Genomic DNA, 27,512 nt, shown 5'->3' on the forward strand with positions numbered 1-27,512 from the left:
TGAATCTACATTGGTTTGTATACACTACTGATCAAAAGTTTGGAACGAATCTGAACGTGCTAAAATATTTAAATAAGCATGAAAAGAAGAGAAAGGATCTTATTTTCATGTTCATTATTTAACCTTGAAGTATTGAAGCACATCAATTCTGAGATCGGTCCATCTGTCAGTCAAGGCAGAGGAAATGTGTCTAGGAAAGTGTGAGATTTGAACAAGAAAAGTTTTATTTCCAAACTACTTGTTTTAATAAAACACCAGTTTGCTGGTATTGTTATAATGAAATCACCACCAAAGTAATGCTAATTGTCAGTCCTATTGTAGGACGCTAGACTGTAACATACAGGAAGTGCACATTAATATTAAACTAATTTAACTTGAAGTCATTTTCAAGAAGCTTGTCTTTACGGCAAAATTATATTCGGTAAATATCAGAATTTCTCAGCAGTGTTACATTGCAGTTCATTTAATGACTTAAGGAAAACTGCAAAATTTTGACTCCAAACCTTTGAGCCTTGGTGTATACAACAGCTTCATTTCACTGGTATTATTGTTCTGAACTACTGAAGTACTGTGCAAACGTCTCAAGTCATTTCTTTTTATTTTGTTTCCAATGAGCCAAAGTGTCGTGTCATTTTTTTTAAAAAATTTTTTTAAAATATATTTTATTTTTAAATAATCTTGAGCAATAGGTCTCCAGGCTTTCTAAATGGCTCCGTTTGACATTGGCCAGTACTTGTACCTGATTGTTTTACAGAGGATTTGTTTTCCTCCAAAGAAGAGATTTGAATGTCCTTCAAGAACTATTAATGAAGACTACTTATGGAAAGCCTGACTAAGGGTTCCGGCTGTGTTGGGGGAAAAAATGGCAAATACTGACTTAAAAACTCGTTAGATTTGTACAAAACTATTTGTTATGTTTGTACATCTCAATAAATCGCTGCACCTTTTTCCCCGTTTTCCTAGCCCAACATAAAGAAATGAAGACTGACTTGAGACTTTTGCACAGCACAGTAGATACTCCCAATATTCCCCTTTTATTGTGTACCTTACTATTTGATAAAGAAATTGCGACTCTTAGGTGGTTTATTGAAAAAAGATATATTAAGCCACATTAACAAATGCTTGTGTTTTCTGTGTGATTTTTTTTTTCTTTTCTTTTTTTCTTCCCTATTCATTTTTAAAATTTTATTTTATTTTTTTCTTTATTGATTTTTTTTTCCCTCTTTGTGTTTGCTGCTACTAACCCTGGATTGGATTTGCTGGACTGGACTTGCTTCTTCATCTGGTCTGGTGTGGTTGTGCTCCCCTGTGGTTTGCATTGCCCTATGCACCTCTGCCCTTTTGGTGTTCGGCAGGCATCGGTAAACTGTCCACTGCCGATGGTAAAGCTTTTGCAGACCCCGAGGTGCTACGGCGACTGACGTCATCTGTGAGTTGTGCCCTGGACGAGGCCGCAGCCGCCCTCACCCGGATGAGAGCTGAAAACACACTCAATGCCGGCCAAGCAGACAAGTATGTATCTCGCTCACACCATCAACTCACTGCTTCATAAACAATACCTATGAGCATGCGTGTGTGTCTCTTTGCTGCCTGGAAGTAATTGTGTTGTTGTGAGGGGTGCGTGTGTTCACCTGCCACAGTGGCAGTAATTGTAGCAGTCTGGTTATTTTCAGCCGTAGTTTAGCAGAGGCGTGTTCGGATGGGGATGTCAACGCCGTGCGCAAATTGCTGGATGAGGGCCGGAGCGTCAATGAGCACACGGAGGAAGGGGAGAGCTTGCTGTGTCTCGCCTGCTCGGCTGGCTATTATGAACTTGCACAGGTATGGAAGAGGTTAGATTGGTGTCCAGATTAAGTTCCTGCTAAATACTTAAGGGGCTGTATTCCTTTGACAAGCCTATGAATATATATTTACGTTTTTTTTTCTTCTTCTGTTTTCTATTCTTAGGTTTTGTTGGCTATGCATGCCAATGTGGAGGACAGGGGCATCAAGGGGGATATAACACCACTCATGGCTGCTGCCAGTGGAGGTTATGTGGACATTGTCAAACTACTACTTGTCCATGGGGCAGATGTCAATGCCCAGTCCTCTACTGGTAAGACTACTTTAACTTCTCTATTTATAAACCATTTAATGTGACTTCAAAACACACGGTATAATCTCACTTTTGTCTTTCAGGCAACACAGCTTTGACGTATGCATGTGCCGGTGGCTTCGTGGATGTGGTGAAGGTGCTGCTCAAAGAGGGTGCTAACATTGAGGACCACAACGAGAACGGACACACACCTCTCATGGAGGCGGCCAGTGCTGGCCACGTAGAAGTGGCCAGGGTACTATTGGAGTATGGCGCTGGCATCAACACACACTCCAATGAGTTCAAGGAGAGTGCTCTCACACTTGCATGCTACAAAGGTCAGTACTTAAGTATGGAACTTGTATCCCTAGGTTAGTTTTTATGTTGAGGGTTTATTTTTAGAAAGGAATAAATGCGCATTGTCCTTTTACTTTTTTTTTTTAGTTGTTATGCAATTTAGCGCCCTCGTTACAAAGACTTGGGCTAATACTGTTGTAAAATAAAGCTCTTACATAAGTTCTGTTAGCTATCCTAACAGTCAGCTACTCTTTAAAATTCAGCTGGTTATTTTATTTTTCATTTTAATGAAATGTTTTTTAAAAAAAGTCTACATCTTAAGATCAGTAAAATTGGCGTACTTGCAGTCGACTCTGAACTGATCTAACTTGTTACTTTCCCCCAGTGGCAGGCTACTCCCATAACCTTGTCCAAAGGCCTGTAAAAGATTAATTACATTGATTTTGTTTGTCCTCTGCAGGTCACTTGGATATGGTGCGTTTTCTCTTGGAGGCCGGAGCAGACCAGGAACACAAAACGGATGAGATGCATACGGCACTGATGGAGGCCTGCATGGTAAGCATCTGACCTAAAACCTCACTTCACATTTCACACCTCAAACCACTTGTTATGACTTTGTATTTGTAACTATAAACAGACAGTACATACGTTGAAGTAATCGGCATGGTCAAGAATGAATTGCTTTATATATCTTAGACTCCCTTTTGTGTCTCAGTACAGCTCAAACAAAAGAAACTTTAATATTAAATTTGAAAAAAAATAACATCAGAAACATAACAGCGGGTCTTATTCAGTGTCCAAACCCAACAGAGTTCTGCTAATGGTTGGGTACTCGCATGGTTAAGTGGGAGAAAAGTGGACTGAAAGAAGATTTTAATAATTTACACCATCTCCCCTATGCTAATTGGTTTTTATCTTGTTTGCAGATCAGTCGTGCTAAATAATTGTGGAAGGGGTGTGCAGTTTTCTGTAAACATTAATTGTGCTATTGTCGATGGAAATGTACAGCAATGTTTTTAGATGCCTCTTTCATCAGTCTGCTAAAATGTCACTACTTTCTCGTTTTAAACACTTTTTCAAATTGATGGTTTAAATTCATGTAGCTTGACTAGAAATTGATACGTGTATTTATTCAGGTGCTTATCTCTATATTCTCTGTGTGTCTCGCTGTCCCAGGATGGCCATGTGGAGGTGGCACGGCTGCTGTTGGACAGCGGCGCGCAAGTCAACATGCCAGCTGATTCCTTTGAGTCGCCCCTTACCCTGGCAGCTTGTGGAGGACATGTGGAGCTGGCAGCCTTGCTTATAGAGAGAGGAGCCAACTTGGAGGAGGTATGCAAAGATACACTAAAACAAAATGGAAAAAAATTGTATAGCTGTAGATACATTTGCTGTGAAGATATACTATAAATGCTCCAAACCAAAAAGTGTCGGTCCTTTTTAAACAAAAGTGTTTGCTTCCAAAATTGGAAAACGGCTAATTTTTCACTGTTATCTAAAATGTAAATGACAACATTGATGTAACTGGCTAAATGCAGTTGGATGACAATTTCTATCCACATAAACACAAGTCAGGGTTGTGTCCGTGTAACCTGCGAGTCATTTTCACCCTTATGTTTTCTGATCTGATGATGCTTCTGTTTGTGTCCAGGTTAATGATGAGGGCTACACTCCCCTGATGGAGGCAGCCAGAGAAGGCCATGAGGAGATGGTAGCACTGCTGCTGGCTCAAGGTAGCAGCATTTGTTCTTGCATCTCTGAAACACCATAAAAAAAACAAAAACAACTAACAATTTTGACATGATCACAGTCTGTTATCATTATGTTTTCCCATTTTAGTAGCTGAATATAACAAAACTGGTCTTGCTCTGTCGTCTAGGTGCTAACATCAATGCCCAGACAGAGGAAACCCAGGAGACCGCTTTGACCCTAGCATGTTGTGGAGGCTTTTTAGAAGTGGCTGACTTCCTCATTAAGGCAGGGGCAGACATTGAGCTGGGCTGCTCTACCCCGCTAATGGAAGCTGCACAAGAAGGCCATCTGGAATTGGTGAAGTACCTACTGGCTGCAGGTGGGCAAGGAAGAAGATGCAGCAATGGTAGAAAGAAAAGACACATCAAAAATGTCTTAGACTCTTGAGCTCACACTCCTGTAACTTTTTCTCGTTCAGGAGCAAACGTTCATGCCACGACGGCAACTGGCGATACAGCACTGACGTATGCGTGTGAGAACGGACACACTGATGTGGCAGACGTGCTACTGCAGGCTGGAGCCAATTTGGTACGCCGTACTCTTAAATCCTCTTAGTCACTTATGATTTGCCCTGCTTTAAAAAAAAAAAGTATTTACATTGGTTCAAGTGACAGCGGGGCAAGAAAAGATGTGTAAAAGTTTTTTGTGTGTAAATGTATATTGATTGAACTGAGCATCTTCTATTGTGTGAAGCAAGACCTTGACCTTGTAGAACCTGCACCTACAGCAGCAGTTTTCAAGATGAATACAGATTATAGCCATTTTGTTTAACTTCTGTGTTGAACTCAACAAATCCACTTCATCTTTTTCCTTTAGGAGCATGAGTCTGAAGGGGGACGGACGCCCTTAATGAAGGCAGCGAGGGCAGGGCATCTCTGTACAGTGCAGTTTCTTATCAGCAAAGGTGCGTAACTGAGTAGCTCTTGGATTTAAATACAGGTATTTGAGGGGGGAAAAATGCATATCTAACCTGTAGAGTCAGAGAATTGCCTCTCTTGAAAGGGGAAGTAGATCGTTTATATGGGAGGGTTTTGTTTTGTTTGTTTTTTTCTGCACATCTGTCACTTAATTTATTCACTTCAATTAATCATAGTTTATTTCATTGCATGAAGGTATGAGAAGTTTAAAATTTCACCTGAAAATTGTTTTTTCCACCATTACGCTTAAAGTGGAAGACCAGCAATTGTTATTGTGTCCAGGTTAATGATGAACCACATTATTGAATATCTGGCTGTAGATATGCATTATCATTACTCTTATAATATATACATTTGTCTTTGTCTGTGTTAGGTGCTAATGTGAACAGAGCCACTGCCAATAATGATCACACGGTGGTTTCTCTGGCCTGTGCTGGAGGACATTTGGCTGTGGTGGAGCTGCTGCTGGCGCATGGGGCGGATCCTACTCACAGACTCAAAGTAATGCACCCAGTCTGGATTAACACCAGCTGCTTTAATAACGATTATGCTCATTTGCATGTGTTTAATGATAATGCTGATAGAGAAAAACATGCCATGTTTTTTCTTTGTAGGATGGCTCAACCATGTTGATAGAAGCTGCTAAGGGTGGCCACACCAATGTGGTTTCCTACCTGTTGGATTACCCCAACAACATCCTGTCTGTCCCAGCCCCGGACCTCTCCCAACTCACTCCCCCATCGCAAGATGCCTCTCAGGTATATGCAGCAACATGATAACCCCCCCCCCCCTTTTTTTTATTTTATTTTCTTTTTTAACTAACATTTTTGCAAGCATGGCTGTTTTCTTTCTTTTTTCCATTGCTTTAACACAACATATCCTCTGTCATAACAGGTTCCTCGTGTCCCATTCCAAGCTCTCGCCATGGTAGTGCCCCCTCAGGAGCCAGACAGAACCCCATCAAACATCGCTACGCCCCCTCCCGTCTCTAGTAAAGGTAAACTGTCCTAGGTACCCGCTCGGTATACTTAAAAGGTTCTACTTACAAAGTGCACACTTCACTGAGCTGTAGATATATTTATTTTGCCATTTTTAAATCTCAACATCTTTGATGTGTTTTGTTCAAATTCAGGCGTGTCCAAACAGAGACAAGCAGCCCTTCAGCCCGGTGTCCCCAGCTCTGTTGGCCGGGGACCTGAAGCAGAGCCTCTGCCACCCTTCCACTTGTGCCAGCCCCTAGAGTGCATTGTGGAGGAGACGGAGGGAAAGCTGAATGAACTGGGCCAGAGAATTAGCGCTATTGAGAAAGCCCAGCTAGAGTCGCTAGAACTCATTCAGGGGGAGCCGCTCACCAAAGACAAGATTGAGGAGCTGAAGAAGAGCCGAGAGGAGCAGGTATAATCCATCATCCACTTAAGATCTGGTCTCATTTTGATCTTAAGTTAGGTAGCCTTTAACTTGTAAGCTAATTGACCCTTCAGTGCTCCCCCCCCGTATGCATAGCAACATATCACAAGTTAGTCAAACAAGGATGTGACTCTTCCTTAGGTTCAGAAGAAAAAGAAAATCTTGAAGGAGCTGCAGAAGGTGGAGCGTCAGCTGCAGCTGAAAACACAGCAACAGTTCACCAAAGAGTACATGGAGGCAAAGGGCTTAGAGCAGCAGGAGGCTGGACAGAGCCAGGGTCCGGGCCCGGGGCCTGGATGTGCATCGTCTGTTCCAGTGCCTCTTCTCACCACACCGGGTGCACAAGTACACAGTGGCTCTGACAAGGACGAGGAGACAAGCAAAGATGGGGAACAGGAAGAGCCGGAGGATGACGTCGAAGAGGTGAATTTTTTTGTATTTGTTTTCTTTGTTTGAATAATGTTTGTTCCCTAGCACTGTCCTAACAGATCCGAGAGACTTAATATGCTCACTGTATTCTTTCAGGAAGAGGAAGATGATGATGAAGAGGGCTCAGAGGAAGAACCAGATGGAGAAGAGGATGATTACCCCAAGCTTCCTCAGGTGGACACAATCATGGGTCACAGGGATGGGTCGCAGTCACGACAGCAGCCGCCTCTTCCCCCTTCGCCACAGACCCAGCCCCAGCCGCCTCCTCCCCCTCTTCAGGCAGCCTTCGTTCCTATCCAACCTCTGCCAGACTACAACCCTGCAGACTACCCAGGAAGTACCAGTCCAGAGCTGCAGAGGGTACTAGTAGGGCAGCAGATGTTGGGGCAGCAGCAGGGTCAGCAGCTGGCTGGGTTAAGCCCAGGAATGATACCTCAACAGGCTCCAGATGGGCTCTTGGTAGCTACACCTGCACAGACGCTCACAGACACACTGGACGACATCATGGCAGGCAAGTACTCAGAAGTTTAACTGTTGGGTGTGAGATGCGAGACTGTGCTCTACAAAGTTTTGTTTTTCCTTTTTTTTGGAGGTGGTGCTTACATTTGTTTTTGTTTCTTTCTTGCAGCTGTGAGCAGCCGCGTGCCCATGCTGAACACTACATCTTCACCCACACCCCTTTCCCAGCCGCCCACACAGACGCCCGCAAACATCGCTTCTCCCCCTTCAGTCCTACCCCTTTACCCCTCTGTTGACATAGACGCACATGTAAGCCAGTTTGACATGACAGTATACATATTGTGATAATCCAAGTTAATACATTTATGTAAAAAGTAATATGCCCTGTTAAGAGAGAGTGTTTTCTTCACAGACGGAGAGTAATCATGATACGGCCCTGACGCTGGCGTGTGCAGGAGGACACGAGGAGCTTGTGTCTGTCCTGATTTCACGGGGAGCCAACATTGAGCACCGGGATAAAAAAGGTATCTTAGAAAGATGATTAGTCTTCTGATAGTATGGCAGTCTGGAGGGTTAGAGTTTAATTTTAATTCAAAATAGTTTCATTTAACAAAGGACTCATTATTTCTGTTCTCTACAGGCTTTACGCCGCTGATCCTGGCCGCCACTGCTGGCCATGTAGGCGTGGTTGAGGTACTCCTGGACAAAGGGGGTGATATTGAGGCTCAATCAGAGAGAACCAAAGACACACCCCTCTCCCTGGCCTGCTCTGGGGGACGCCAGGAGGTATAAAACTGTTTCAGTTTACTCTCACAGTCATGACATTCCTATACTCCTGCCGCTAACACCATTATCATCCATGTTGGTAAGGTTGTTGAGTTGCTGCTGCTGCGGGGAGCCAATAAGGAACACCGCAATGTCTCAGACTACACGCCTCTCAGCCTGGCTGCCTCTGGGGGTTATGTCAACATCATCAAAATACTCCTCAATGCTGGTGCCGAGATTAACTCCAGGTGAGCAACAACTGATACCATACATGTAGCATTTTCTCTGTTTTACGCTTCTTTTCTAAAGACTCTATTTCACTCTTTTCAGGACTGGCAGTAAGCTGGGAATCTCTCCTTTGATGCTGGCAGCTATGAACGGTCATGTGCCAGCAGTGAAGCTGTTGCTGGATATGGGTTCAGACATCAATGCCCAGATTGAGACCAACAGAAACACAGCTCTGACCCTAGCCTGCTTTCAGGGGCGGGCTGAGGTCGTCAGTCTGCTGCTAGATCGCAAGGCCAACGTAGAGCATCGTGCTAAGGTGAAGACTCGTGATCACATATAGCAGGACTCTGCTGCCACATTCAGAAAGTCAAATATCTCAGGGAGGTTTCTGAGTCGAGTGCACTGTGAAGTATCTGCAGGGACACCTTAATAAGAGCTGGTTGAATTAGCTTAATAATAAGAGAAGTTATTTAGTGCTTCCTTCATTGCCTTCTTTAGCAAAATGAACATGGTTTAAGAATGGAAATGAGACAACAAAAGAAATCATCTATATATATTTTACTTCAATTACAGATGATCTAAAGGCAGAGTTGAGGAACTAGGAGTAGATGGAACAAAAATCAACCATCACAAGCATTTCACCATTTATGTTCCTGTTTGTTTAAAATCTGAGCAATGAAGTGACATTTTTCTTTGTATGTAAAATGGATTAAACAATCCAATAAGAATAGACTGATTAAACTATTTGGGATGAGTTTTTGGTCCCATTTCAGGACCTGAGTTTCATCATAGCAGACTCAGTCCCGGCACCAGTACACGTTTCTTTTGTTAAATCCTTAAATTCTTCTTTTCCTTATCCTATGATGTTTGTAAAATAGTAAAAAATAATTACAAAAGAAGGTGGGAAGTAATTTTTTGGGACTGGTTGACCCACCAATTATCTTCACCATGGTTGAGCTAGGATTTACTTATTATACTTATATCCATCCTTTTACAGAGCTTGACATAATGGTGTGTGCTGACTACACAACCTGTTTATTATACAACCTTAAGCCCCCTAACTTCTCCCACTGACTCCGTGTCATGTATGAATTATTGGACGATACAAACACTATTTTTATCCTTTCGGGTTACCCTCTTGGCCTTCTTAATAACTGATCGGTTTAAACAGACTGGTCTTACCCCGCTGATGGAGGCAGCATCAGGAGGTTATGCAGAGGTGGGCCGAGTGCTGCTGGACAAAGGCGCCGATGTCAACGCTCCCCCTGTTCCTTCATCCAGAGATACTGCTCTCACCATTGCTGCCGACAAGGGCCACTACAAGTTCTGTGAGCTGCTCATCAACAGGTGAGGACTGTTTTGAGTTAAATCTCACTGTGATTCATCATTTAAGGGAATTGGGTTGAATGCAAGTTTATTTCTTAGTGAAGCAGATGTTTTAAGCCACGCTCTTTCTGTTTTTTTTTTCTTTCTTGTTTTTGCTTTTAAAAACCAGATGCTTGCCATAAATTGTGTTCTGTCTTCTAACCTCATTAGCAAGGTGGCTTTCATTAACTGATGAAGGCAACAATTCTGTCTTATTTCAGAGGTGCGCATATTGACGTACGAAACAAGAAAGGGAACACTCCCCTCTGGCTGGCAGCGAATGGTGGTCATTTTGACGTGGTCCAGCTCCTGGTGCACGCCAGTGCTGATGTAGATGCTGCTGACAACCGAAAGATCACCCCGCTCATGGCTGCTTTTCGTAAGGTGCGCAGTTGAAGAAGACCTAAGAACGTTGCTTTGTTCTGCTGCACTTTAGGACGACTGCAGTTACTAATTCTTTACTTAAAATTTCAGGGTCACGTGAAGGTGGTGCAGTATCTTGTGAAGGAGGTCAACCAGTTCCCGTCAGATATTGAGTGCATGAGATATATCGCCACCATTGCTGACAAGGTAGGTATTGTTTGCATTTCAGTCAGTAGTCACCTACAGAACCTTTAGAGGAATATGCAGAGCTAAAACTCCAAATGTGACCCTGCAGGAGCTGCTGAAGAAGTGTCACCAGTGCATGGAGACCATTGTCAAAGCTAAAGACCAGCAGGCTGCCGAGGCCAACAAGAACGCTACCATTCTCCTCAAGGAGTTAGACTTGGAGAAGGTAATTTCAGTCACATGTGATAGTGTTTTAGGAGGTAAAAGCATTTTGAATAAAAGGCATAGATAAAAAGAGATTTTATGACTCTTGCAGTCTCGAGAGGAGAGCAAGAAGCAGGCTCTGGCTGCCAAGCGTGAGAAGAGGAAGGAGAAACGCAAGAAGAAGAAGGAGGAGCAGAAGAGGAAACAGGAGGAAGAGGAGGGGCAGAAAACCAAGGAGGAGACATTTGAGATGCAGGAGCAGAAGGAGGATTCCGCTGAAGGTATTGTTTCATTGGAACTTTTAACTCAAAAGTATTTTCATGACTTGGATACATTTTAACTAGAATCTTGTGGCCCGATTCTTCCTAATGCCTGAATTTTACCCTTCGCCTTCCTCAGAAGCAGAGGTTCCAATTGAACCTCCGAGTGCAACTACCACCACCACCATTGGTATATCTGCCACCTCCACCACTTTCACTACAGCTTTTAGTAAGAAGCGAGCGAGTGTGGCCACTACCCCAAGCACCAATCGGAAGAACAAAAAGAACAAGACCAAGGATTCGGTGCCCAATGAACCCATCATATTGCAAGATCCGCAGGTGAGCACTACTCTTTTTAATCTGCCCTGTTTTCATCTCCAGCTTATCCTAAAGATTGAAGAGGGGGAAATGACCAAATGTATGCATTTCTTAACAGGTTGCACTAGCACAGCACAAAGCTGACAAGAACAAGATCCACGGCGAGCCACGGGGTGGGGGTGGGGGAGTGGCAGGCGGCAACAGTGATTCTGACCCCTTGGATAGCACCGACTGTGCCAGTGAGAGCAGCAGCAGTGGGAGCAAGAGTCAGGAGCTCAACTACCTCCCTGACCTCACCTCCTCCGGCACCTCCTCCTCCTCTTCCTCGTCGTCCTCTTCTTCCTCTGCCCCCTCCTCAGGAGCAGTCCAGGCCCTCCTGTCCGGCCCAGAGAAGAGACACAGTTCCCAGACGCAGAGTGACGGCAAAGTGGAAAACAAATTCACAGTCTCCATCTCAAAACCAACGCAAAAGTGAGTCTCTGATCGAGCGGGCACGTTTGTTGTTTGACATGTACTTTTGTGTGTAACTTTGGATCTTTAGACATAACAACTACTACTTTGTTGCGTCCTATCATGTCTGTAAGCAAACAGTCTGTCTGGTTCCAGAGCTGCAGATGCAAGCGACTCCACCACCAACTCCCTGCCCTCCCCGTTCAAGACCATGGCTCTTCCTGTCACCTCACCCAACAGTAAGCTCAGCCTCACGAGTCCAAAGAGAGGCCAGAAAAGAGAAGAAGGTTGGAAGGAAGTCGTCAGAAGGTCAGTTTATGAGTTTGACTCGACGTGTGCAAATTATCAATAGCAATACTTACTTTTTTGTTCTCCCCATTGTCAAATTTTACTTTTTTCTTTTATTATATTATTATGTATACATCTTAAGGCAAGGCATTGCTTGCACACAAAGCCAATGATTGCATGTTTTTTGATTGAATTAAGAGACAGCTATAGTACAAACATTAATATCATCATTTCACGTGTTCTTTTGAAGATCAAAGAAGCTTTCTGTACCAGCGTCCGTTGTGTCTCGGATCATGGGTCGAGGAGGCTGCAACATAACAGCCATCCAGGATGTGACAGGAGCTCACATTGACGTGGACAAGCAGAAGGACAAGAATGGAGAGAGGATGATCACTATAAGGTAAAAGCAGCACCCTCTGCTGGACTACAAAGCCATTACAGCTAAATTATATCAGATGGACTGGTATATGAAGCCTTTTTATTTTTTTATTTTTTATTTTTTTTGGGGGGGGGGCATGACAAAATACAGATCTGACATTTAATGTGCGAAATATGCAGATTTTCTTTTGCTAGTATTTTCCTCAAGATACTCCCAGTTCACAAAGCGGAGGTGGAAGAGTGAGATATCATATAAGGAGTCTTTGCAAGACATTGCGTTTTTTCAGAATAAAGGCAAGAAGCATATTTTGGGATTGAACGTATGCAAAGCTTGCCTGTATACCTCTACATAGCCTGCAAAACAGCTTTGCCTCTATTGCTACATATGAACATCCATGCTATTTTGAAAGTATGGGTCAGCCTCTTTAATAGGTTTACTGCTCTTTATTCACATCATGGATGCTTAAGGCTGAAATGAAAATGAGTGATTAAAATGACTTACGAAATTGCGGCGAGCTATACTATATTCAGTGTGTAGAGGGAAAATAAGCACATCTAGAAACTTTACTTCCTCTTTGGTGTAGTTTTGCTGCTTAATGTTGTGTATTGAGCTTTTCTGGGTTTGGTGTTTTGTATGAGGTGCAGAACCTAGAGCTACAGTTGGTGGGCAGTTATTTGGCAAAATAATAAATGACATATTTTTAAAACCCTTTTTTTTTTTTTTTTTTTGCCAGATTTTTTTTTTTTTTTTTAAGGACATATTTTTGAATAAGCATATTCTGGTGTTTGGTTTCAGAGGAGGCACGGAGTCTACAAGGCATGCAGTCCAGCTGATCAATGCTCTTATCCAGGACCCGGCCAAAGAGCTTGAGGATCTGATTCCCCGGATTCACATCAGAGCACCGGGCTCGAAAACGACCTCAGCTTCTTTCCCCAGTACCACGGGGGCCACCAGTGGTTCAACCACTGGGCCAAAGGCTCTAAGCTCATTGCCCACGTCAACAGGCGTCTCGTTCCAGCCTCCCTCATCCTCGTCTTCATCCTCTTCTCAGGCTGGGGGAAAGATCGGGAAAGGGCTGTCGTCAAACGTCAGGCAGCCTTTCCCAGTGTCCCTGTCCCTGGCATACACCCACCCTCAGCTGGCGCTCCTGGCTGCTCAGACCATGCACCAGATCAGGCACCCTCGTCTACCCATGGCGCAGTTTGGTGGCACCTTCTCTCCTGCTGCTAGCACCTGGGGACCTTTCCCCGTGCGCCCTGTGAGTCCCGGCAGTGCTAACAGCTCCCCCAAACACAGCGGAGGATCCAGTAACACAGGACCACAGGCCAGACCCAACTCGAATCACAGTGAACACAGCAGCACCGCAAGCTCAGGAGTCCCAGTCACGACCACCAATACCGCCACCACCAGTGCTCCCAACACATCCGCTGCTATAGCTACACCTCTTACGCCTAACCCTACTCCATATAATCCCCAACAGAGTGTCGCTACGCCTTCCTCTGTCAGAAAACAGCTCTTTGCCCCAGACCCCAAGCCTGCCGGTGTCACACCCGTTTCTGTTTCGTTGCCTTCCAGTGGCAGTAGTACAGTACGAGGCACCGGCTCTCCCGCACATCACAGTTCCACTACAACTACGGCAAATGCTCCTCAGCAGCCAGTGGGACCCATTTCACAGCCCCCCATCCAGCCAGTTAAAACAGAGCCCAGTGCTGCTCCCCCTGCTGGAAAAGACAAGTCGTCTCTGCCCGTAGAGAGCCAGCCCGCTGCTGTCAGCGAGAGCGGCAACTCTGTGAGTTTCGCGGCCCCTGCCATGTCCTTAGCTCCAAAGCCAGAACCCCGCCAGCAGTTACCTCCCCCTCCCTCCTCTGTACCATCCACAGATGTTCCACAGCCTCACCTCAACCCACAGCCCAGTTCTCACCTACCCACAGCACCTGCTGCTGTTTTCTCGCACAACGTCGTGCACCCCAACAACACAGTACCCCACTTCTCAGCACCTGCGCCCAGAGTCTCCCATCGTATGCAGCCACCAGGGCCTTATTATTCCCTTTCTGAGCAGCAGCAGCAAACACAGCAGCAACAACAGTCTGTATTTGTACCCTTCAGCACTCACCAAGAAGTCCCAAAACAAACCCAAAACCCAACTTCCCAGGCAACAAGTTTGCCTCCACAAGCTCAGACCCAAGCTCAAGCCCAGATCCCAGGCTCCCTTCAGGTCTCTGGTAATCTTGGAATGATGAACGGTTCTCAAATGCAGCATGTCGCCAGTGCAGGCAAGCCTCAGCAGATGCACGCCAACCTCGGTCATACAGGTCTCTTCAGTTTCAGCAGCATCTTTGATAACAGCAACCAGGTAGGCGTAAATAAATCTTCACAACTACAACTTTACTTGACCGTGCATTTACTTTGGTAAGGGCACCATTCAGCTGGATTGTGATAGTAATCAGTTGTGCTTGCCTTAGCAGGTGGGAAACAATCCAGTGTGGGGTGCATGCCATTTGCCTACTCGATCACCCCCAGAGCAGTCTTTCTCGGCTCAGCAAGCGTACATGAGCATGGGCCAGATGGAGAATATGATGCCCCCACCTCCTCCAGACAGCTCAAAAGCCCCTGGCTACCGTTCCACCACCCAGAGGATGGTCAACAGCCCCATCGGTATGGCTGCATTTTTGTTTAATTCCAGTTCTTTGGGTTTAATAATCAAAATAATTATCAGAATAATTTCAGGAGAAATAAAGAAGGTGGTGATTACAGTACACATGCAACCGGATGTGGTGAATCTATGTTGACATGTAAGGTCTTATTTATATTTAGTACTGTAAAGCTGACAGTCTCCTTCTATTGTCTGTGTCCTTAGCGTTGCCTAACTTTGCCACCGGGATCTCTGGCGGTGCTGTTTTTCTACCTGGTCATACAGCTGGCACACCCTCATTCAGCAGACAGCACTTTTCCCCCCACCCATGGAGTGCATCCACATCAGGTACCAGGCTCACAGACCGCTTCTCTTTAATTCTTTTACATTTTAGGCCTTAAATGTACCCCTGACCCCTTTTATAATCCCTTTAACATTAATTTAATATTAGAGAGTTTAATAGCATTTTTCCATGCTTGTTTAAAAACAAAAACAAATCAGTCTCTTAAAAATTATTTGGAAGTGCTCTAACCTAGGCTTTGTCTTTTCCCACCAGGTGAATCTCCTGTCCCACCTCCCTCCACGGTGTCCTCCTCTGCCCTTTCCACCTCAGCGGTTGCTTCACCTCCTCAGCCTAAGCCAGGCAGCTCCTCGCAACAGGACCGGAAGGTTCCCCCACCCATCGGCACAGAGCGGTTGGCCAGGATCAGACAGACGGGGTCTGTAAACCCACCTCTGCTCACAACCAGCTACACGGCATCAGTTGGACAGGGAGGCATTTGGTCATTCGGGGTTGGCAGTGGTTCAGGTAAGAGCAAATTGGGCCCGTGTGAGAGTTGAACACAGCCATATACAGAAATGGGTTCTCAGTAACTTTGGCGTCCAGCGATAAAACCGCCTTGTGTTGTTTTGGTACAGAGGCCATGTCTGGTTGGTCCCAGCCCTTGATGAACAGCCACATGATGCACCCGCAGATGCACGCGGAGCAATCGGCCTTCTCTCAGCACCAGCCCATGGAGCAGGACGACACGGGCATCGCAAACCCTGCTAACAACTACCACCAGCCGCAGCATTTGCCCAACAGTTACATGGATTTCCCAAAGGTAACTCAGAGTAACAGCTCTGACGGACTTTCAATGCCCATTTGTCTGTGTACTTGTGTTTTAACGGCTATCTGTGTCCATTTTGTCCAGGGGATGCCAATGTCTATGTATGGAGGAACCATGCTGCCCCCTCATCCTACCATGGCAGAAGGCCCAGGGGGGCCGATGTACAATGGTTTGCACGCTGGTCATGCTGGTGACCCTGCATGGAGCCCCATCATTAAAGTGGTCCCAAACAATGCAGATAACTCTGACCCACAACAGCAGGTAAAGTTGGCCTTTATTAAAATCAGACTTGCGACACTTGTGCAGATTTATGCCGTTTTATAAGGAGCAGCATTTGACTAATAACCCCCCTGACCTTTCTCCTCTCTCCTTCAGGTGTGGACCGGTACCTGGGCACCTCATGTGGGCAATGTGCACCTGAACCATGTCAATTAGACGGCATCCTACAGCAATCAAACACACACAGCATGACCCACAGTGCAAACATGTAATACCAACTGACCGACACGACCGAATAAGACGACGAAAAAATTAACGCGTAAACTTTTAAACTTTAGTAGAGACCTGAAATGCAGAGTAAAGGTTGAAGAATTGGAAGTTCTCTTTGACGCCATTCTTTGATGTGCCTATCTAACGAGGAAAGAGGAAATTGGGCCAGAGCTGTTATCAGTGTCCCAATGATGCAAACACACACACGCGCGCGATCACCTGTTCAACAGGATCCATTCTCTGCGTAGTTTAGCGATTTTTGACTTTAAACCCGCGTACACCGTTCTTGGGCTGCGGGGTGGGGTGGGGGGGGGGCTCAACATGAAGTAGCTATTTAAACTTGGCCCAGAACTAGATGATGATTACCTGAAGAGCGAAATCAGAACCTTTTAGAGTGGTAAATACATGTATAATTGTTTACATACTAAAAAGGGTTAAAATGAGAGTAAATTTCATGTCGTATAGTGGCTCTACTTTATGTAGCCTGTATTAATGTGAAATATTTACCTTAATATTCAATAAAAAGATTGAAAAATATTTGTGCTGAAGCTTTTTTGTTTATCTTTGTTGATGCATATGACTCCTGAGTCTTCAGTTAAGTTTTTGTTTTTTTTATCCACTAGATTTTGATTTTTTTATTCCTCTTTGGGCTCAAGCTTCCTGACTGCATGATTTCTTAGGCAGACATTAAAGTATTTCATTCTAAGTGCTTCACTGAGGGGGAAAAGTGATTTCATGTTTGAGAATCAGTGAAGGTTGTACAATACTGCCACTCAGTGGTAAGAGTGGGGTTTATTTTGTGAAAAATTGAGAGCTATGTGAAAATCCCAATATACCGCGTAGCTTTCCTCCCTATAGCAAACAATTTGTGATTTAAAATAAAATGTGGCACCTGAAGATTCGTTTAGATTTAATGTGTAGCTGTTTCATTGATGCATTGTACAGCACATAAGGAATGTGCCACTGGAAAGTGAAACCTCACATTCAGGAAAATTAGAACGTCCAGCAGTTGCTACAAATATTTATTAGGCCACTTTTTTTTTTTTTAAAATATGGGATTCAATTTCAAGTAATTACAAGTCATGACATTTTAATTATCAAAATGGAACCATCCTGCTGTGTATATAGAACCTCAATCTTGATTGTTTGTGGTAAGTATCCAGTTACATCACTGGACAGTAAATGACCTAAATTGAATTTAACATCCGCTGAACTTTATTCTAAAACAAATCTGACTTTTTAATTTCTGTTAAAGTTAAAAAACTGCACATTTAACACACCTGCAAATAGGTGGGGGGAGAGTTTAGCTTTGAGTTGAAAGTTGTGCATTGAGAAGCTGCAATAAAGTGTACTCTAAAGTAAAAAGAAAAAGCGCAATTATATCTAAAGAAAAAGCACTTACTGCGCACAATCAGATATTGGATCATAATATTGCTGCAGCTGGGTATGCTTTTAAATACTTGTATACTAAAATACTTGAATATCTGCACTAAGAGGCCGTGGTCAGTGTTTAGTCTAATTTATATTTCTGTTTTATATTTCTGAAGTGAAAGATTGATGAATTTGTCCAAGGCATTCCTCTCTAATCAAGGTAGACTTTTTTTTTTTTTTTTAAATTTAAAATATTTGGACCTTTATTGTGAAGCCGTGGAAAATTTTAACCGGAAATGTAGTTCTTGGGATTTCCTGGTTGTCATACCCAAGGTAAGCATGGCGGCAGCAGCAACACCCGGAGTTGCAGAGCAAACACCCGGAGCAGCTCCGCAGAGAGCTGTGCCGTTTGATTTATCCCAGGCTCCAAACATCGAAGGCTTCAACCCTTTGCCTAAAGTCAAAGATGAGACTTTCAAGGAAAAGTTTGCGAGGAAAACCAAGGAGAACCCATTCGTCCCGATAGGTGAGTTACACAAGCGGAGAAAAGCGCTGCACCGTAAAGTCACAACTGCGGTCTGCTATGTCCTCTACTTCACACAACTATGTTAGCGCTTAAATATAAAACATAAAGGCTTGGGTGAGTGGTGGGCACGACATCAGCTGATAACACAGCAGAGGTGTGTGGCTAGATCGACGTAACCGATGACATATTTCCCAACGATCTGCTTTCGGTACCGGAAATATTCCCGGAGCTGCTCCTCCAGCTGTGCGGCAGCGTCCTCTCAACCCCCGGAGGTCATTGTGGTCATTCTTCATATATTTTGTAACTCGTGGTCTGCACAATAAAACCTTCAATACATCAAAGCGTATTAAAAGCCGTTTTAAGTGGATAATGTAAAACCGGACAAACATGTTTGGGATATAATTGGACTGTATCTCACATTCTTGTTCATCTGTCAACAGTTATTTACGCAATTCTGTATCTGATATACTACTTACTGTTGCTTCACGAGTGCTTTATTAAAATAGCCTGTGCTGTTTTCTTTCATTGTTACTCCCAAAATCATACATATAGTCCGTTGATGCCTATGATGATATTGCTGATTCTTGTTTTGTGTTCCCTGAAGCGTTTAAGATTCTAATTTAGAAGCTGTTTACGCTGAGGTCATCTGTTGTTGACATCTGTAGCAATAATGCTGTCATTAGAAATGAACAGTCTCCTTTTATTTTACCGTTGACTGCAGCCACCCTGATAACTAAAAAGTGTCTGTGCCAAAGGAAAGTGCAGCTTTTATATCTCCATCACCCCATTCTACTTGATATTAGTTACACTATTCAGCCATGAGCTTTTCCTTGTCTGTGGATCCAGTTAACTGTCCTAATAAACTGGGTTTATAAGCTATAATTTCTTTATTTTCCAGGTTGTTTGGGAACAGCGGGAGCGCTGATTTATGGTCTCCGTGCCTTCCATCAAGGGAAAACCAGACAGTCCCAGCTCTTGATGAGGGGACGCATCTTTGCTCAAGGCTTCACTGTAGTTGCCATTATTGTTGGTGTTTTTGCCACGGCTCTGAAACCCAAGCAGTGAAATGGATCGATCCCACATCTCTGCCATTGTCCATTCAGTGTGTGGAATCGCAGCAGACTCTGGACTTCTTTAAATGAACTGAATAATGTATTGGGTCTTTAACATTCTTCAGACACATATGTAAATGTCAGCATTATTTATTGCTGTTTAAAAACTGTGAATCACTCACAAAAAATGATTATTTTCGCTTCTTGCTGACAGTGTGGAACAGCAAAGTTGAATCGGCTTGTTACCAGTAAGCAGGCTGGACTTCTTTAACACTACTAAAATTGTGTTGAAGCAAATTGCTGATAAATGTAAATTGTTTTCTTGCTCATTTGGTGAGCTCGGCTTCAAATGTATCCCCCATACTGTTATTATTATATTCTAATAAAATGTCACATTTGAACCTGGTGTCATATTTAAGATAAAGCACCATATCTTGTGTTTGAGTTTCCTGGTGTGCTAACCTATAAGGTTATATTGACAAACTCAGTGTGGAAATTCGTTGTTAATGACTTGAGTTAGGCCCAAGTCCACCTTAAAACACTCAACAGAATAAAATCCTCCTAAGAAGACCTTCAGGTGTTATGTGTAGTGTAATAGTGTAAATTATACACTTTATAAAGTCACCTCTCAGAGAATTGTGCTAGCCAAGTTAAGCATGATATGTATAAAAAATTATGCTTAAAAGATTTAAAATATCTGTAAATAACCCAAACGTGGTCATAATATTAGCACTGACTTTAGAGCTACCTTAATTATTTGTCGCACATATGGTGCTGGAAACATTCCTCAGAGACTAGAGCAGATGTGGTCTTCTGATCTGCATTCAGAGATGCTCTTCTGCATACCTTGGTTGTACCAAACAGTTATTCAGGTTACTGTTGCCTTCCAATCAGCTTGAACTACTCTGGTCATTCTCTGTAAACCTCAGAGTTGTTTGTGTGGGGAAATCTCAGTAGATCAGCAGTTTCTGAAATACCCAGAGCAGCCACTCCAGCACTAACAACCATGCCACATTCAAAGTCACTTAAATCACCTTTCTTCTCCATTCTGATGCTCTGTTTGAACCACCTATCAAAGTTGCTTGTATGTCAAAATACAAGGGCATAAGTAAGCAATTATCACAGCTAAGAATTGAAGACAAATCGTTTGAAGTGATCATACTACACTGTTTTTATTTTCCAGTTCCCTTTTAACATTCACTTTTTCACTATTCCTTAAATCCAAATAGGCAGCATGTGAAACAGTGTGAAGACATCGCTGTTGTAAATGACCCCGTGCATCATTTCTTTAAAAAAAAAAATTAAAATTTGTTGGCGTAACAGAAAATGGTATAATATAGCAAAATAAGAAACAAGCCGTAAAATGTGTGAACTCTGAAAATTTCAATGAAATCTTTGGTTGTAGTTCAATGTTTCTTAATTTAGCTGAAATCTTGCCAAATTGAAGAGAAATTCATCCAGCTAAGTGCTCAAATTGTAGAAAGAGGTTGATCAAAAAAGGCCACGAGCTTGGGTATGTTATAGTGAAAAATATGCTAACTTAAAAACAGTAATTAGGGATATAATATAATACAGTGAACATTAATGTGCTTCGGTTAATGGTTTATAGTTGATGAGGCAAAACTGGTTACAATCTAATCTGTAACAGTGCTTAATCGCTAAGTGTTTGACCGTAATGCTAATTTATAAATTCAACTAAAAATGTGCATCCAAAATATTAGGAAGTCATGCAATAAAGTTGACCTAGTAACAATTTATAAGTTAAAGGAGAAAGGGAAATTACTGAATTTACAGTAACAATATTTTCTTAATATAGCAGTGATGAAGCTGACCAACTAAAGGATGTTGTAACAGTAATCCCTCCTCTCACAGGTTTAAGTATATTATTTGACTCTAACAGGCATCGTTAAAGGCAGGAAGTGTTTAAAGGTTATAAACATACCAGGGTGTTTTTCGTACACAAAAGGGCATACAAATCCTTCTGATGCAAAGTGAGATTAAAAGGCAATGTTTCTAGCTCCCCCCAGCGACATGCTCTAGCGAACTAGAGGTGTCTGTTTGAGAGAGATCAGCACAGAGCGCATTCGGGAAACATCCTTCGCCTGCTTGTTGGTTTTTGGATTGAAGTCACAGAGACGAGCTACTCTCTCCCATTCAGACCCGGGGCTGTTGCTGTCCGTCTCTGCCAGGAAAGCCTCCTCAGATGCTCTGTGGATGTGAAGGGAAGCACAGAAAGGTGTCGGTGAGCTGGAGGTTATCAGAGGGATTTCACGAAAGCAAACGCAGCCTGAGCCAAACACGGTTCCCAACCACAAAGTTCAATCACACCAAGAGCACGTGCTCACGAGATAGTAAAAGCAAAAAATACCTCATGCATGTCTTTATGCCGCAGATGGTGTAGAAGATAGATGTAGCTTCCAGATCTAAAACCCGAATCCTGCTTTTGTTTTAATGGCCAGCAGGGGGCGACATCCCAGACTAATAAAGGACTTGAAAGTAAATAGACGTGGCTGAAAAAGATCCTCGGCTGCCTCACTCTTTGACATCAGTAGAATTTTTCACGAGGACTTTATGGGCTCAGAAGTTTTTGGTCCATTTAAAAAACAAAAAAATAAACAAACTAAAAAAAACCCCTGATTATTCTAAGGGTCAGATTGAAGCAGCTCATTGGCTAACAATTTGTCAATATCAAATCATGGAAAAGCATAATTGGACTTAAGGGTAGCTACTAGGGCTGGGCCATATTATACCGTTCACGGTAATACCGGTATAATGTTAGGCAATGATAGGAAAATGAAATATCGCGATAGAATGGGAGTAAAACGCGCATGCGCAGTGCCTTTGTTTTCATACGCACATGGCCGATTGTTGAGTGAAACAGATGAACCAGAATTGGTTTGTAAAAATGGTGCAACTTCAGTGATGTGGAACTGGTTTGGTGTTTGTTCGTCAGATACACAACAAAGCACATTTTTTTGCAGAACATGCAAGCGGCCGTTGTTATTGTCATATTTGTCGGACTAAGATGCTCTTAAATCTGGGAGTAATCTGGGTCCTAAACTCCGTATACTTCAGGTCAAACAACACTGCAGCATCACTTAGAGTTAAAAACTGTCTAAATTCTTTCATCTTTAATAAAACGATCAGCATTGCTGCTTTACCAGGTGTAACTATAAAGTTTAACTTCCAGGCATCCATGAAAACAAAAGTTATTACATTTAACGGAGTTAGAAGTTAGCAGGAAGCTAGCGGAAGTTAGCTCGCTAGTTTCGCTAGTTACCTAAGCATGATATTGCATGTTCTGACTGAGAGATTTCTGAAAAAAATCAAACGTACAGCTCTGCTATCACTTCCAACATAAATGAAGACAGGAAACTAAACAGCAGTGACGTTTGTAGGGTTACTGAAGTTGGGCTAGCTGGTATATAATGATGTGCTACGTGATCGCTAGCGACACAGCTATGTTAGCATAACATAAACAGTGAAGCTGGAGGACGAACACTAACACTTTTCCACTTATAAAAGTTAACGTGAAGGTTCCAGATGGTTAGAGACAAATGCAATCGCATGGCAGGATACTGTAAACGGACCAAACTTCAGTCAGGAGAACAACTGAGATAATCCATCCACAATACGAGGTTAGTCATTAATATACTGCAACAACATGGGAATAGAGCAGCTGCCAGAGAATTCAACATTAATGAATCAATGGTACAGAAGTGGAGGAAGCAAGAAGAATGAGTTTAATAAAGTTTGATTTATCTGACTGCTTTGTTTCGCTTAATGTGCCTTATAATCCCGTGCACCTTATGGTCCGAAAAATACGTACTGCACACTGCAGTTTAATGTTGCAAAGCACCTCTTTTTAACTTCAGTGGATATTATACATGGTTATGCTCAGGATATGTCAGCCCATTTCTACTGGAAATGCCTTTTGGTTAAACTTTCAGCAAGGAATTTGCATTTGCACTGTTACATTTTTATAAAGCTTTAATGTACATAAAAACCAGCTTCTTGTTTAAGTGAAAATAAATGGAAGGTTGTCTTTTTGCGCTAGTAATTTTGTGGAGTTGTAGTTTGTCTCGCATCAATTATATCGTCGGTTATATCGTTATCGCAAATTTTCAAATATATATCGTGATAAATATTTTTGGCCATATCGCCCTGCTCTAGTAGCTACATCCATCTTTCATACAGTCTATACTTTATACCCAACATACACTTCATTGTTGACATATTTAATATTTATTTTTGGTATATAAAAACATCCAGGGCACAAATCAGTCAAAAAGAACACAAATAATGCCAAATGAAGCCTTTGACAAAAAAGAAAAAACAAAACAAAACACAATTCCAGTGTTGGGTCATGCATCGTGGGCAAAAGAGGTCATTCAGGGGGCAGATCATACAATATTAGAAGGCAGAAGAATTCTAAACGTACACAAAGCCTATAACATCAGAGTTGGGCTGTTTGTAGAAAGCCTTATCAGCAATCCTAGCGTGCAGAGCAAGGCCAAGAAAGCAGGAAAAAAGAAGGAGAGGAGAACAGTTTCAGTGTCAGTCAACAAGCAGAAAAGTGTTAGAGTCTGGGTTATTGTAAGCAACTGAGAAACATTTCTAATGAGGTGGAAACAGTGACTAAACATCTCGCACTAGTGTCATAAACAATCTAGGATGGTCTTTGCTCTAGCATGGGGAGGGGGCGACTGCAGCATTTTCTTTCTGCTGTCTGCATTCTTTTCAGCTAGCTAGTTTCCTGTTTTGCTTTCTGGGCACTTGAACTGGACACACAGCTGTAGACTAATATCTCATCAGAGTATTGCCTCTCAGTCCTTTATAAAAAAATAGAAGAAAAAAAGAAAAGAGCTACAGATGCAGAGCGGTACCGTGCCAGACTTGGATAGAGTCTGTTGGGAAGTGTGAGAGAATAACTGGTTAGCTTGGTCAAGAAAAGAGAGACTGCACAGTTTATGACACTGAGGGGAACCAGGCTAAATGAAGTACTAAGTATTATAGTGTTGTAATCTGTTGTGATCACCTTGGTGCAGTAAATTCAACACATATACCACAACCGTGTCAATTTATCAGTCAGCTGTAAAACATACACAGGTCTAGGATGTAATCTTGTAGAGAAAGGCACAGTTTCCCACACCTCGGAAGAACCTATAAGGACCTCCACTGAACCTCCACTGAACTTATAGTTTAGAGCGAGGCATGTTTGCTAACTGAACCACAATGTTTGTTTTACCAAGAACAACTACCTCTAACTACCAATATAAAATTCAAAACAAAGGTAGTAGAGTGATTACAACATCACCATCATCGATTACTTCTCTGCACATTAGCGGTGGGGTGGGGGGGTCAGATCCTAACCTGTTGTTGGTCTTATTCTTCTCCATCTGCTCACTTTGGTGTACGTGCCAGTCTTCAAGCTCCTTCTTCGCTTTCACTCTCCATTCTTCCTCCGCTGCCTTGGATGCCGAGTCTTATTAGGACGCAAGAAAGCAGAAACGTCACACAGTTGTATTACATTTAATTTCTTCTGTTTCTATGTGTGACACAGATCTTTTCTGATTAGTTTAAACTTTATCACCAGTGTGTTGAAAGCCAGTTTAGCCTCTAACAGAAGGGCAAATAGCAGTACAGTGAAGTGTTAGTAAATACGTGTGAAATGAACCAGGGACCTTGTAAGGAAAATAAGAAGAATCATAAGAGCTACACAGCACTAAGTGCATTACACACAATCACTGACAGCGGCAGGGAAACATTGTTACCAACCTAATGCTTCAAGGCGTGCCTTCTGCTCCTCCCTCCATTTGCGTAAACTTTCAGGTTCTTGCCTTTGAATATCCACCTGGGCGATGGCTGCGTAGCTGTCTGTTGGGCCATTGGACTCCTGTTGGGGTACGCAAAACATGTACACCATTAGAAGCAGCTATTCGGTTCATTTATGCGTGAACGCCACAGCAAACCCACTCCTTCATCACATGATTACGGTGTTCGGAATAAAACTCAACCACACATAGGTTATATAAAGAGACAGACAAGACTGAAGCTCACCTGAAACAGGTCTCCATTCAACGTGGCAGGCTCTTCAAACCCGTCTAGCATTTTTTTTTTTAAAAAACAAAACAAAAAAATACAGATATAAGTTTAGATGAACTTCTTGGAGTTTATCCGCTTATACTTCCTTGCTATCTGGAGCGACTTATGCTCGCTGCTACTACTACCGTGGTGTAACTTTTGGTCTCGAAACGGATAAGACTTCAGAAATGCAGCAACACCTGTTTGGTTACCTGCTTAATATTGTCTGGGCTGCTTTGTCGGTTAGAAGGCCAGTAGCACTTGTTCGCTTGCTTAGTTTTAAGGTGCTAGTGTCACATAGCTAATGTTATGTGGGATAGCGTTAAACAAAACCTACGTTGTCGCAGCTAGCTAAGCTACAAGGCTAACGTACTGTTAGTTTGAATCTAAATAGGAAGCAATAAGAGTGTTAACCACTTATATCAGACAGCGGTGTTGTTAACATATGGCGGTGGGGCCTTTGTTGGCTAACTACTAAGCAAGTTACCGATGCAAGTTCCTGTATTAGTATTAGCTAGCTCTAGTTAGCTTTGTTTGCTCGTTAGCTGACGTTAGCTCAGGGACAAGCTTGCCATAGTTGTCGGTCTGCGGCTGCTGAACACCGGCTCCTTCTAGGATCCCAAATGCGTCGCCATCGTTTTCTATCCCCGCTATCTCATTCTCCTGTTGAGCCAGGAAAGCGGCGGCCGGGTCCTCTTCAGTCGGGTGCGCTCCGTTGTCAGCCATCTTTCACAAAAAGTGTAGAAGTTTGACTGAGCTTGCTTAGCTTGCTAAACGTTAAAGCCACAAAAAATCAGGCCACCGAGCTCTGCAACGTTAATAGTAACAACTTAAAAATTCGATTAGAGTGTTATCTATTCTAAATATCGCTTGGAAAAATAGAGTCAGCTAGTAAAGCATACGGAACAAACAATCTACGCGTCGATTAAAGGCCGTAACTGATGATTCATTATTTCTTCACTTGTTCAACCAGTATGTGTATGATGATAGAGCAGGGGCAGCACCCCGAGGGGACCTTTACATTTTGTTGGAGTTTGTCGCCATCTGCTGGCCATCTGCAGCACAGCACTGTCATCTCAAGGGTTGTAGTGCTAATGCAGTGACAGTAATAAAAAAATATATACAAACCTTATATAGCACAATTTATAAACAGAAATGGAAAATGGTTCGTAAAAGCATAAAGGTTATGCATTCACCCCCCCTGCAGGAAAATGAATATCCTCAGCAAAATCTACATGAGTGGATCATTAAAAGGGAGACGCAGCAGACATCCTCACCACTTAACTGGAACACCTTCAGATCCTCCCTGCCACCTGCTTCTGGATCAAAGATTTCCTCACTAACCGCCCCCAATCAGTCCGACTTTGCCCCCACCTCTCCCCCCACTCGCTGTCACTCTGCACCAGATCCCCCTATTGTATGCCCTCTACACTGATCTCAACCCACCCAACCAACATAGTCGTCAAATATGCTGATGACATACTGGGTTCATCTCTGATGGAGGCGTACAGGGCAGAGGTAGAGAAACTTGTCACACTGGTGCTCAGAAAATAACCTAAAGCTGAAGGTCCTTAAAACAAAAGAGCTCACCTTGTCCTCCGCTGGCCTTCTACTGCTCCACAGTGGAGCATGCTCTCCTACTGCCTGGGTGTTGGGTACGCAGGGGCCACAGCTGAGAGCAGGAAGGATGTGCAAATGTAAATAACATCGCCCAAAAAACCATTGACTGTCCTCTGCCAACCCTGGAGGCCAGGTCAAGATCTCCGGTCAGTCAGGTCCTACACCTCCAGACTCACAAACAGCTTCTTCTCCTGGGCCATTCGGACTGTTAAACACTCAACAAACACCCACACCCCACACCTGCCCACTCACCTCACCATGGTTTGAGTAATCCTCATCACTCAGGTGACTCACACACTGTCTATTCAGACCATGTATTTTCTTTACACTGCTTCCAAGCACTTTGGAACTTGTTCTCTAAAGTGTGCCTTTCTCTTATTTTTGTATATACCCCTCTTGACTCTATATATTTCTCCTGTTTGCTATTTACTCCTGCTACGGATCTTATTAACGGCCTATGCTTTGCATTTATGATCATTAGTAATGAC

General features: G+C 43.1%; 2 protein-coding genes across 9 annotated transcripts in view; one reads left to right on the forward strand and one right to left on the reverse strand.

Annotated features, from left to right (window-relative positions):
* The window catches only part of ankhd1 (ankyrin repeat and KH domain containing 1), a 33,829-nt gene extending 16,921 nt beyond the window's left edge, over positions 1 to 16,908 (forward strand). The window contains exons 3-39 of one of the 7 annotated variants that reach the window (XM_080306888.1): positions 1,356 to 1,512; positions 1,659 to 1,821; positions 1,948 to 2,095; positions 2,179 to 2,412; positions 2,832 to 2,926; positions 3,548 to 3,703; positions 4,023 to 4,104; positions 4,251 to 4,442; positions 4,542 to 4,651; positions 4,940 to 5,027; positions 5,414 to 5,541; positions 5,655 to 5,798; positions 5,935 to 6,037; positions 6,173 to 6,435; positions 6,589 to 6,870; positions 6,973 to 7,387; positions 7,505 to 7,644; positions 7,748 to 7,859; positions 7,976 to 8,121; positions 8,206 to 8,348; positions 8,431 to 8,644; positions 9,500 to 9,675; positions 9,915 to 10,077; positions 10,168 to 10,263; positions 10,352 to 10,468; positions 10,559 to 10,727; positions 10,846 to 11,045; positions 11,143 to 11,495; positions 11,631 to 11,783; positions 12,013 to 12,162; positions 12,937 to 14,494; positions 14,604 to 14,796; positions 14,999 to 15,121; positions 15,330 to 15,581; positions 15,692 to 15,876; positions 15,967 to 16,143; positions 16,258 to 16,908. In XM_080306888.1, the coding sequence (XP_080163014.1) occupies positions 1,356 to 1,512; positions 1,659 to 1,821; positions 1,948 to 2,095; positions 2,179 to 2,412; positions 2,832 to 2,926; positions 3,548 to 3,703; positions 4,023 to 4,104; positions 4,251 to 4,442; positions 4,542 to 4,651; positions 4,940 to 5,027; positions 5,414 to 5,541; positions 5,655 to 5,798; positions 5,935 to 6,037; positions 6,173 to 6,435; positions 6,589 to 6,870; positions 6,973 to 7,387; positions 7,505 to 7,644; positions 7,748 to 7,859; positions 7,976 to 8,121; positions 8,206 to 8,348; positions 8,431 to 8,644; positions 9,500 to 9,675; positions 9,915 to 10,077; positions 10,168 to 10,263; positions 10,352 to 10,468; positions 10,559 to 10,727; positions 10,846 to 11,045; positions 11,143 to 11,495; positions 11,631 to 11,783; positions 12,013 to 12,162; positions 12,937 to 14,494; positions 14,604 to 14,796; positions 14,999 to 15,121; positions 15,330 to 15,581; positions 15,692 to 15,876; positions 15,967 to 16,143; positions 16,258 to 16,317 (7,640 nt within the window). In that variant the 3' untranslated portion in view covers positions 16,318 to 16,908. Of the gene's footprint in view, positions 1 to 1,355; positions 1,513 to 1,658; positions 1,822 to 1,947; positions 2,096 to 2,178; positions 2,413 to 2,831; positions 2,927 to 3,539; positions 3,704 to 4,022; positions 4,105 to 4,250; positions 4,443 to 4,541; positions 4,652 to 4,939; positions 5,028 to 5,413; positions 5,542 to 5,654; positions 5,799 to 5,934; positions 6,038 to 6,172; positions 6,436 to 6,588; positions 6,871 to 6,972; positions 7,388 to 7,504; positions 7,645 to 7,747; positions 7,860 to 7,975; positions 8,122 to 8,205; positions 8,349 to 8,430; positions 8,645 to 9,499; positions 9,676 to 9,914; positions 10,078 to 10,167; positions 10,264 to 10,351; positions 10,469 to 10,558; positions 10,728 to 10,845; positions 11,046 to 11,142; positions 11,496 to 11,630; positions 11,784 to 12,012; positions 12,163 to 12,936; positions 14,495 to 14,603; positions 14,797 to 14,998; positions 15,122 to 15,329; positions 15,582 to 15,691; positions 15,877 to 15,966; positions 16,144 to 16,257 lie in introns of all 7 variants that reach the window. The other 6 variants (XM_080306905.1, XM_080306874.1, XM_080306880.1 and 3 more) reach the window with 6 other exon arrangements.
* Positions 16,909 to 20,466: 3,558 nt separating this feature from the next.
* Positions 20,467 to 26,430, reverse strand: cltb (clathrin, light chain B). Of its 2 annotated transcripts, XM_026190028.2 has the most exons (6): positions 25,977 to 26,430; positions 25,381 to 25,424; positions 25,099 to 25,216; positions 24,694 to 24,805; positions 23,762 to 23,815; positions 20,467 to 21,528 (listed from the first exon to the last, which is right to left on the reverse strand). In XM_026190028.2, the coding sequence occupies exons 1-6, from the start codon at positions 26,128 to 26,130 to the stop codon at positions 21,357 to 21,359; spliced, it is 654 nt and encodes a 217-aa protein (XP_026045813.1). In that variant the 5' UTR covers positions 26,131 to 26,430; the 3' UTR covers positions 20,467 to 21,356. The 2 variants fall into 2 exon arrangements, with proteins under 2 accessions (XP_026045813.1, XP_026045831.1); XM_026190046.2 differs by lacking the exon at positions 23,762 to 23,815.
* Between the last annotated feature and the right edge of the window lie 1,082 nt (positions 26,431 to 27,512).

Source organism: Astatotilapia calliptera, chromosome 2, assembly GCF_964374335.1.
Source record: "Astatotilapia calliptera chromosome 2, fAstCal68.1, whole genome shotgun sequence".
Lineage (NCBI taxonomy): Eukaryota > Metazoa > Chordata > Actinopteri > Cichliformes > Cichlidae > Astatotilapia > Astatotilapia calliptera.

What these genes read in the sequence shown, in the direction of transcription:
- cltb (XM_026190028.2), bottom strand. Translation starts at nt 26,130, where the DNA reads ATGGCTGACAACGGAGCGCACCCGACTGAAGAGGACCCGGCCGCCGCT. An exon ending in GCCGCAGACCGACAACTATG is followed by an intron (nt 25,425 to 25,976) that starts GCAAGCTTGTCC and finishes AAAAAATGCTAG; the next exon opens with ACGGGTTTGAAGAGCCTGCC. An exon ending in TCTGATGTTATAGGCTTTGT is followed by an intron (nt 21,529 to 23,761) that starts GTACGTTTAGAA and finishes TCACATCCACAG; the next exon opens with AGCATCTGAGGAGGCTTTCC.